This window comes from Fragaria vesca, linkage group LG7 (assembly GCF_000184155.1).
Source record: "Fragaria vesca subsp. vesca linkage group LG7, FraVesHawaii_1.0, whole genome shotgun sequence".
NCBI lineage: Eukaryota > Viridiplantae > Streptophyta > Magnoliopsida > Rosales > Rosaceae > Fragaria > Fragaria vesca.
Window position 1 is genome coordinate 14,930,613 of NC_020497.1, and position 10,755 is coordinate 14,941,367.

The window sequence follows — 10,755 nt, forward strand, 5'->3', positions numbered from 1 at the left end:
AATTCAAAATGAACTGACAAATTGGGGAATTCTTTGGCAAACATAACTATTGAACATGAACCACAAAGAACCTGGAAAATGGCAAAGCAAGAACCAATTCATCAGGGAAGCACAGCAAAGGAAAACAACACACCAACTAGTATTAATTAGCCAAAGACACATGTAACTAAATGAAAAGCAAAAACAATACAATAATCGGTTTTGACCGTGCTAACTTAACACACTGGGTGCAAAAAACGAAATAAGCAGGGATAAGCCATACAAAATATACAGGTTTGAAAGAGAAAGAAGAACAAAGAAATGAGCGGTATGTGTTGGAAAAAATCTAGGCATGGATGAAGGAGAGGAACAAAGTGATGACCCAGTTGGAAAAGGAAGGATATGGTTGAGATTGTTGATGCTCAAGATTTTTTGTTTTGCTTGCTTATTTATCGTTGTTTACCCTTACAATGAAGGCATTTGGGTTTAGTTTGATGGGAAAGTGCAGGGTGAGTTATTAGCTGAGGCATTCTTGGTCAGTCATACATTGTTGATTGGTGATAGTACATAAGTATTTTACATACTAAAAATATTTGATCAGGATTCAGGAAGTTGGGGTGTGCTGCAGCATACACTAGCACACCCTTGGTTCCGTCCCTGCTTCCACAGGTATCCCACACACATCACAATTTGGGAGTCCGACACCTCAACCTAGCTGACCTTTATCTTCATCTGAACAAGCAAAGTTCTCTGAGTTCAATTTAGTTTAAAGCAGTCGGTAGAAATGTAGAATACTTTTGCACCGATATGTAATGATATGCCTGAAATTGCCCATACTCGATAGAAATCAAAGAACCACTCAAGTTGTCCAATTTGAACTGCCAGGAGTACAAAAAATTTGAGTTCTTGATTGCTAATGTTCGAAGCCCCTGTACTATTAACTGAAGTGTAACATTTAACAAGGAAAAATGAATTTTCTGGATAAAATACAGCGGACATGTAATTTAACCCATTTCTCAGATGGGAAGGCTATCACTATCAGTTGAAGGTTGGACAAAAAGGTGTTTGGATTATCATCAATTGTATGACTGTGCAGCGTGGAGTGTGCAGATTGATGATCATTTCCGACTGTGCAGCGTGGCGTGTGCAGATTGATGATCATTTCCAAATCATGTCTCCCAGAAATCGAAGGGCAGGCACTCCTCTGATCTCCATGTCAACTAGTGGAGCCTGGATCAATGTCAGGCCAAGGAGCTCTGGATCACTCCGGATCATATCAAGAGCACGCATCTGGTCCTGAGGCATTCAGAAACAAAAGATAACATTAATTTATTGTTTCCGAACAACATAGCACCGAGTAAAAGCTGCAGGTTTTTAACAAGTCTAGCATTTATCTGGTTATTGTACTTGCTAGCAAGAAAAAGAAAAAGACTGGTCACTAATTTTCAACAAATTGCCACTAGATTACTCAATCCCACAACAATACATAATTCTCAATCAAAGAAGACAGCATATACTACCCAAAAACTAAAAGGACAGCGATTAGCTTCCTTACCTTTCTTTTAATTGAACAAAATTTGCAGTCTGAGGCAGATGGGGGAAGAATCTGATTAACAATAAGCCGCTTTACAGGAACTGATTCCTTCTTCAAAGAGGCATGCAACCTAGATGACTCACTGACTGCCATGACCTTAGGAATAGAAACAGAACACAAGAAAAATCAATTAGAAGCAATCTTTCACCAAGTTTTACCACATTACCAACTTGTACGATAAGAACTCTACCCCTAAGTCCCAAATAGTCACTTTCAAAGTAAAACCCAAAACAGAATAAATTACGTCAGATAAGAAAAGGAAAAATTCACATAAAATCATAAAGCTCTTACCGTGGGTATTGTTACTATGACAAATTCTGTGGATTCGGTATCACGGAAAAGCTCGCGCACTTTAATCATTCTCTCCCGTAGTTTCTCTAATTTGTCTGACTGCATTGAAGTTTCGGAATAAAATGTTAGCAAACTTCTATAGATTGAAGATTGCAGAAAGAGATCAAAAAATCACACTTACTGCTCCAGAATCACTTTCCCCTGATCCAAAAACGGATTTGATGGCTGAGGTCGCTGAAGCTATCTTTTGTCTAAGCTGTAACAGACAATATAAACATAGCATCAAATGTCAATCAGTTGTAAAATTAAAAGTTTCAGCCATTCATTTAAATCAGTGTCTAGAGACTCATTATATTGAAATTTGAAAGCAGTGCAGAAGATTTGAATTGCTCATGAGTTATCTCATAACTAACTTCTCAAATCATATTGTGCATTCAATTCTATTTAGTTCCAAGAGAATAATGAATACACAGTCAAACTCACATCCATAGTGATTCATCTAAGTTCACGAATTACCTTCAGGATCTTGCCAATTGATGCATCCAAGAAGTCTGGCAAGGACAAAAGTCGCAATGTATGGCCCTGTTAACAATTATCCCATCATAGTGTGATAAAATAAATATTTAAAAGAAAAAAAAAAAAAAACAAAGTGGCAATCACAAAACTGAATATTACTTACCGTGGGTGCAGTATCAAAAACGATACGAGTAAACATGTTATATTCTGGTGATTCGAGAAATTGTATCACCTGTAAAGAGGATTCAGATTAACCATTAAGACTTTCAAAAAAAGAAAAGAACTTTCAGGGAAAGCCAGAAAACTCGTACCTTGGAAATCGCAATAGCTTCATCCAAACCAGGAGGAGGTGTGTCTAGCAGTTCTCCCAGTTTTAGCTCTCCCAACTTCAAAAATGAAAAACAGAAAATGTAAGAGAATCAAGTATTATCATAAAGCTTAAGTCAATCAAATGTGATTCAATACCAACGTCTTCAAAGAGCTTTACCTGTTCAGCAAGCATCCCAAGGCCCATTCCATCCATAAAATCTTTAACCCCTGTTCCACCATTTTTCTGGCTTGCAGTTTTGAATTCTTCCCTTGCCTTCTCAGGGTTAATCTGTGGTAAAGCTATGAGTTAGACATGAGACTAAAGTATCCCCAGAGTAACTATCTCATCAAACTACAACAAAAATAGGCAAAGATAAAATTATCATAGGAAGCTAAACCCACTGTCCCTCTTACCTCCAGAGCAAAAAGTGGAGCATCAGGCCCATCAACTGGTACAAGCGTCCCTCCAGTTAAATCCTTTAGAGAAAATGATAGTGTGTCACACAAAGAACCCTGCTAAGTTCCATTTTTAAGAAAATACATACTGTAGATAAAGTCAAAATCACTTTTACCTGAGCAAAGGAATCACTCAAGGAATGTGCTGGATCAGTGGAAACCACAAGAGTGGGATGCCCATTGTTAGCAAACTTCACAGCAAGTGAAGCTGCACAACTGGTCTTTCCAACTCCACCTTTACCACCTAACATGTAATACTTTCGCTGTGTCCCAGCAACCATCTCTTCAAACCCAGCAACAGCTTCCGCAGGAGTGGCCACTGATCTCACTGACAAAAATAAAAATATAGTTGAATTGGATGTATCTTGCTCTGTCAAACTTCATTATGAACTGTCAAGAAGCTTATGATCCAAACATCAGACTATCCTTCTAAACTTGTGAGGCATTTAGTTGTTCTTTTTTATTTATTCTTTTTCCACGTCTCATGAGGCACATAGGGGGTTAAATTGAACAAGGACAACTCCCTACATACTGCCTACATAAATTGCAGCAAGACAATTCCATGACTGAAACAATGATGAAACCCATAATATTAGACTCAATAACTTAACTACCTAAGAGAAAACAAGAGGGAAAGATTTACGTTTCACTTTCTTGTAATTAATATTTGCTGACCATACTACACTTGATTGAGAGAGGAGCTTGGTTTTTCCAAAATATTCGACGACTTATAGTTCAATAATCACAAAACTTATCAACTAGTGCACTAAGTACCTACACATAGTCCAAGAAATTCAACCATATTATGCCCTGCTGAAGATGCACAGGAAGTAGGATAATTTTCCAGCAAGATTGGGTAAACTGATACTGGGACTACTTTCAAATGTGCAGAACTTCTTTCATCATTCAATATTCTTAAATTTTACACTCATGCATTCCTTATCATTTGCTTAGTTCCTCTTCAATTTAGAGCCAAAGAGACAATAACTCCATATACATGAGGTTTAAACACGAGTTCCCTCCCAAAGCTCCATTCTTTCCGATATGAAATATGCTATGATTTTCTTTCCCTGAACAATACCTTATCATGCCTCTTCTGCCCCCATTTAGCACATAAATCCACCCATCAAAACACTATAAAAATCCAACCTTTCTGGCTCAAACTCCTACTTATATTTCAAACATTATCACCCCCCAACTATCAAACACAGCTCAGTCTATTCACTCAAACAAACCAAGCTGCAACCACACTCGTCTCTAACACAAATTTGGCATCAAACCAATACAAAAAGTTCTGATTTTGGTCCAACACAGATAACCCAACACGCAAAACCAATCAGACCCACAAAATATCAAAGCTTGATAGTAAAGAAACTACCTTGGAATTGAAGCAATTTCCTGGGATGCTTTCTGGCGGTGGAAAGTGAACTGAAACCGAGGCTCTGGGCATAAGAGAGAGGCCTCAAGGTTTTGGGTGCATAAGAGAGCAAACCCACCATAGCAATGGAGTTTCTGGAAGTCAAGTTCTGAAGAATGGGTGTGAAGGTGGAGGGAATACACGTACTAGTCGCCATTGATTGTTTTCTAAGTTTTTACAAAGATTGGTTTCAGTGTTTGGCTCTTTATATACTTGCCCTCTCTGCCGCCCCCACCTATAATTCGGGTCAGCCTCAACTACTTGACCCGAAACCCGTATCCATTTGCTTTAGATTTCTTTTTTGTTTTTTGTTTTTCTTTAAAACCCCTCCAATAATATTATTTGGTAAGTTCTGATGTAGTTGTGAAAGTGCTTCTTGTGTAACTTCGAAAAAAAAAGTGCTTCTTGTGTCAAAGCAATTTTGCCTTGCAATATTTCTTGTATTTGAGCAGATACACTGCATAAGCTGAAGACTGAGACTGAAAGTAATAGCATGACAGAAAATTAAGTATCAAGAGAAAAGGAAACCGAGTGAAAGCTGAAGACTGAGACTGAAAGAATAGCATGACAGAAAATTAGACTGAAAGAATAGCATGACAGAAAATTAAGTACCAAGAGAAAAGGAAACCGAGTGAAAGTTTCTGCAAATTCCTTAGGTTATAAGATCCCTACACAAGTGCTTGCGATTCCAAATTGAAATTGCAATACGGTCCACAGATTTTTGACATAACTATTTTTTTTTTTTGAGGAAAGATTTTCGACATAACTAGAGAATGCTTAAAATGAGAACTTATATTAAGCACGATTCTAACTGGCTGAAGTTGAAGCTTCGTTGTCGACTATCTTTGCAGCTAAATCCTTTCCAGCCAGATCTTCAAGAGTCAGGTTCAGTGTATCAGAATGACCTTTCTTCACCTCCTCCCCACGGGAAGCCAGAAAGTCCTCAACGGTGCTCTTCTCTCCAAACATTCCAAGATGATCAGCCATCAGGTGGAGGTTGTTGCACCCACTACAGCGTGCCACCACCACACCTTTCTCGTATGCTTCTTTAGAAGCTGTCTTCATTGTTCTTGTGTCACAGACTGTGCAAGTGAAGATCAAACAAAGGTCATGCCTCGGGGATAATTTCAAGTTGTATTCAGCGTGCATTTTGATATCAACGAGTTTGCCAGGAGATGACTCAGATTGTTGATCATCTGAGTCACAACTAGGCTTCAAACCATCAGCTTCGTGATTTTCAATCTTAGGATCCTCATCTGCAAGAGAAGCAAACTTAAAATCTGAATCAGATAGTTGATCATCTGAGTCATAACTAGGCTTCAAACCATCAGCTTTGTGATTTTCAATCTTAGGATCCTCATTTGCAAGATCAGAAAACTTGAAATCCTCATTGGTAAGATCAGCTGGCTTTGTTTCAGACTGAATATCTCTTTCCCCAAGCTGAAATCTGCTGAAGATAGACGACACAGAAGGAACAGATTGTTCTGTGAGCAACAAATTGTACAAACAAAAATATCAGTATCGTATACACTAAGATCAAAATTTGTTAGTTTATACATGACTAAATAAAGTAACGAAGTATTAAACACCGAAATAGGAAAGGCTATGGAATATATTAGACCTTGGTTAACCAAAGGAACTTCCAAGTATTGATCAGTATGTATCTTAATCTTAGTCTTGTGTGTGTGTAAACAAACACATAACAACCAGTTGCATAGTTGCACCCTTGTCCCAGCACCATGAATATATGAACATATGAAAACCACCTCATACTTGATGCAGTTTTCAATCCTCACATTCTTTCTTAAGGATTGTATTGAAAAAGAATTGGGCCATTACCACTAAATTAAAGCGGAGGTAATAGAGTAAAAACTAACATCCAGAATGTGTCTAAGGTTTACCAAACCAGAACTTGCAATAAAGTTTAAACATTAACCATCATCAGTTGCTTGTGTAAATTATCGGGTGTCTTTCTAGCAATGAATCATTGGTCGCTCGACTCAATCATCACAGGGAGAATTCCAACAAGTCCTTCAGGTTTAGATGGTCAAGGCTGTCTCGGTTTTGAAGAACATTTCTGTTTAAAGCTTACGTGACTCAAAGTTACAGGCAAATAGATATAAACATACTGCAGGTGTTGAATTTCGGTATCGTCACTCATCAGAAAGAGTATACGCATCCATCTGTTATACTGAGACCCTCCATTTTACTCCAGCATCCTAAAGTAACTCCAACTGCTTAGACTCAAACACACGAAATCATTCATAGCAATTACACTTCCAAGTTCCAACAGTTCTTATAACATCGTAGTCGTAAAACTCTATTCTCAATTCCTAACCCACACCCAACACAAAGAACTGGATACATAATAAGCCCATCACAAAAACAGCACATTTCATTAGCTAATTCCCCTCAAGACTAAACCTTTGAACAGTAAAACATGATAAATTTCCTCCAATTAGAACAATACAAAGAATCAGAGCCTCACACTGATCAAATACATAAAAATTTTCTCTCACAACAATACAAGATATCAAAAAGCCCCAAACTTTTTCCTTCAATCAATTCCCAACCCTCCAATAGAACAAAATAATCACCAATTAGGGAAAGACCCAAATTCAAGAAGCTCAATATCATTCAATTTCGAACAATTTTTCAACTCATACACATACAAACACACAGCAAAGCAAACTCAGAGAACCCAATGGTATTATGAACAACAAGATCAGACTGACCTTTTAAAACTTGGGAGAGAGAAGGCTGCTTGGGGGAGAGGAGTGAGGCGATTCGCTTCTGCAATATTCGAGCGGCCATGGTGAATTTCAGTCTAGTCTCGAGAGCTGCTGGGTTTATACAAAGAAGCAAAGGGTTTAGGACTTGGGTGCCCTCCAAGTTATATATTTTATCTTTTTTCTTACCCAAAAAAGAAGATTAATATTTCTTGTTTCTACTTTTTACGTGACTAGTAAGTTGGTCACTGTAAAAAATTGATCCAAAGGTTAGTCTCAGTCGAACTAGGATTCACTGATTTTGCGCCAATTCAGTTATGTATCCCAAGTGATCAAATTGGTGCTGTAGCACAGTGCTGTAGCACAGCGTATGCTTTAGTTGAAACTAGAATTAGTGCCCACGCCCACTAGACACGGTTGTTTAGATTAGCGAAGGTGGAGTGGGATATTGATGATGATGATATAGTGTAGATATAGCGATGGTTGATTCGAACAGTTTAGAGTGCTATCAATTTCTACGGCATAGTACATAACATATTTAGCATAATATCATACTGAAAAGTAAGTGAAATTGACATAGAAATATAAATGTAAAAAAGCATGGATCGACGTACATGGGTTGTATGGCTGCAGACAGTAACACGGTAACAGTCGCCCGGAAATACAACCATTTAAAAAATGAGTTTTCTAAAGATGCGTTAAGTGGAGATCAGCGAAAATGATCGTTCAAATGGTTGATCTCTGGGCATCTGTTACAAAGATGATTTTTCTTTATAGTACGTATCATAAAATCTTCAAAGAAATATGAAGAGAAATGGAGAGCACTTCACTATGCAGTTTCGTTTATCTCCAGGTTTATATAGAGGTGGGTGAAGATGGTGGCAAATAAATGGAAGACCATACGGTAAAGTATTGTCTTTGCTGGTGTGCAGTCGGTTGAATTCGTGTTCCTAAGTGATAATTGAATAGAAGCTGTTGTGATCTGATGTCGACATATGGTTATACAGCTATGTGAAGCTGATGTTGGCACATGTGGGCGTGACTTGCTGATACGTGTTGGTTGGGTTAACAACAACGGATTGAGGATATCAATTGTGATATTACTGTCTATATGATAAGAATGAAAAGCAAGAGGGAGTGCGCAATACAGAACATAGAAGCTGTGGTAAATACTACATAAAATATTTTATGTTACATTCTATCCTACATCATACAGCTAGACCATAAATGCTTTAAGGTTGCTTCTATGTACATGAGGGTCTTTACAGAGCAGTTCCTGTTGATAAAAAAAAGGACTCTTTTGTCAAGCGGAGTCTGATCCTAAGTTCTTTCACGAAGATCAGCTGTATACAAAAATTCCTGCTTGACGACAAACTGCTTTTGCACCAAAAAAAAAAAAAAAGCTGTTTCATATCAGTTTCAACGTTGGTAAAGATGTTGGTCTAGTAGTAGTCAAAAAGATTGAGTTGCATGATTGATGTTCATCAATCTTGTGTTTGTCTTCCTCTTGCCACAGTGGTGATGACGGTGATGCTGTGGCTATTGCTTTGCTGCATAGGAAAACAAAGAATCAGTTTTGACAGACTAAATGAGAGGCTACCCATGTCAACTTATAAACAGAGGAAATGCTCGACAAATTATGTAAACAAATCACAGATCATTTGACTGACCTACAATGTAGGTTTGTATAAACAATGCTAATGTATCATCCATACACGATATAGTTAACTAACTACTGTGTACAGTGGCAATATAGATTTGCAATATCCCAGTTTTCTGTGAATGTGCATACAACATATTATTTTATGGCCTAACTGTGTAATGTGTACAAATCTATGTACATATACCCAATCATATACGCAGTCACAATCCACAGTTGACTACAAATCCTATTATGTGGTATCATGAATATTTATTGTATGATCGAAGTCAGGCAGATGGGTTCCTGATTCCTTTACTATGTCATGATTATTTAATGACTAAGGTAGGTAATTATCAGTGTAGCTAGCAGTTGTTTATACATTGATTTGGCTCTTATTGAAAAATCATAAGTTTTAAATACTGTTCATGATGCAGCACAGTCAGAGCAAATATACATGTTTGAACATAGCCTGTTCCATAAATATATATTCACCAAGGGGACGTCTGCTGTGTACGCAGTGCTCCGAGTACTGCGGCTGTCTGCTGACGTGGCCAAGCGGTGAAATTACAAATTTTTACTTTGGATAAGAGGCACGCGCGCTTGGCGCGTCTCACGTGGACAAGACAGCAGGTTTCGTATAAGTTTTAAGTTTTAATCATCAGGGTAGTGAGAACTGCGAGAAACTGGTGTTTCGATCTGGGTATATCTCCACCATCTCTCTCATCGATCTTCGTTTTCTGGGGTTGAATCCAACGGTGGATCCTGAAAATCCACAACTACACCTCCGTCGTCATCCCAGCAGAAGACCGTCGTTCCTCCCAGCTAAACCATATCCCCGATCTTGAGATCTGTATTCTACCTCTCAAATTTCCATACTTCCTAACTTTCCAGATCTTTATGTTTTTGCCTCACAAATATACACGATCGGCTATTAGTGATATATATGGTGCAACCCTACAGTGATGGGTTTGACAGTAATAAACCGATTCCCACTCATTCAGTGTCCTCTTCGCCTTCGCCCCATCGCGTCTGGGTCAAGCGAGCAGCGACAATAAGCTTTGTGGCTGTGAGAGAGGGTTAAGCACGAGTCCAGTTCAAGTTGGTTAAAGCTGACTGTTGCCAGATTGGAAGGGTTGAAGCAGAGCTCGGAGAAAATAATACGTTAAGGAAAAAGCACAGGAGGTAAACTAAACTCGACCTCCACACTGGTATATCCATCACAGCCGCAATTTCCATCTTTGTCTTCTGCTCCTACATCTGAGATTTCCCCATTTCCCAGGTTGGTCTCCTCCAGCTATGTTTTTATGGTTCTACATATTTTTGGGTAATACATCATGATATTGATTGGGTCTGTTGTTTTGTTGAAATTCAAGACCGAGAATGCAAAGAAAAGCAAGGCGGCAGGGAGCAACTTATAGCTAGAAACGAAGGAAAAGGAGGTAATTGATATCTAAAGAGACACTGTCTGATGATGTTTGATGTAATATGTCAAATTGTCCTGATAATGAATAATTGGGATGCATATGGAGTTGTGGGTGTGCATGGTATATTTGGTTATATTGCAGAGATGCTATCTGTGGTATGTACAAACATCGGTATGCAGTGTATGTAGTGATTGTTGACTCTGCAGTGGGCTGGCAAAAGTTTGTGCTTTTGTTTCATTTCTTCTGGTTTATTAGTTGTCCACTTCATTTCCAGCTTGTTCCAAATAGAAGGGATTGAGGGATATTTATGTACCTGTTTCTTTTAGGATTAGTTCTAGACAAGATGTCACTAGGACTCGATTTAGCAGATATGCTTTTGAAATAATATGGACCTATAA

General features: G+C 38.3%; 2 protein-coding genes across 2 annotated transcripts; both read right to left on the reverse strand.

Moving 5' to 3' along the window:
- Nucleotides 1-871: 871 nt before the first annotated feature.
- On the reverse strand, nucleotides 872-4,719 carry LOC101291092 (putative arsenical pump-driving ATPase-like). Its single transcript, XM_004307323.1, has 11 exons — nucleotides 4,524-4,719; nucleotides 3,262-3,473; nucleotides 3,104-3,166; nucleotides 2,868-2,978; nucleotides 2,692-2,766; nucleotides 2,544-2,612; nucleotides 2,381-2,446; nucleotides 2,046-2,120; nucleotides 1,865-1,963; nucleotides 1,535-1,669; nucleotides 872-1,275 (listed from the first exon to the last, which is right to left on the reverse strand). Exons 1-11 carry the CDS (start codon nucleotides 4,717-4,719, stop codon nucleotides 1,138-1,140), a joined length of 1,239 nt encoding a protein of 412 aa, XP_004307371.1. The 3' UTR covers nucleotides 872-1,137.
- Nucleotides 4,720-5,020: 301 nt separating this feature from the next.
- On the reverse strand, nucleotides 5,021-7,426 carry LOC101291376. The gene is made up of 2 exons (XM_004307324.1): nucleotides 7,298-7,426; nucleotides 5,021-6,046 (listed from the first exon to the last, which is right to left on the reverse strand). Exons 1-2 carry the CDS (start codon nucleotides 7,374-7,376, stop codon nucleotides 5,370-5,372), a joined length of 756 nt encoding a protein of 251 aa, XP_004307372.1. The 5' UTR covers nucleotides 7,377-7,426; the 3' UTR covers nucleotides 5,021-5,369.
- Between the last annotated feature and the right edge of the window lie 3,329 nt (nucleotides 7,427-10,755).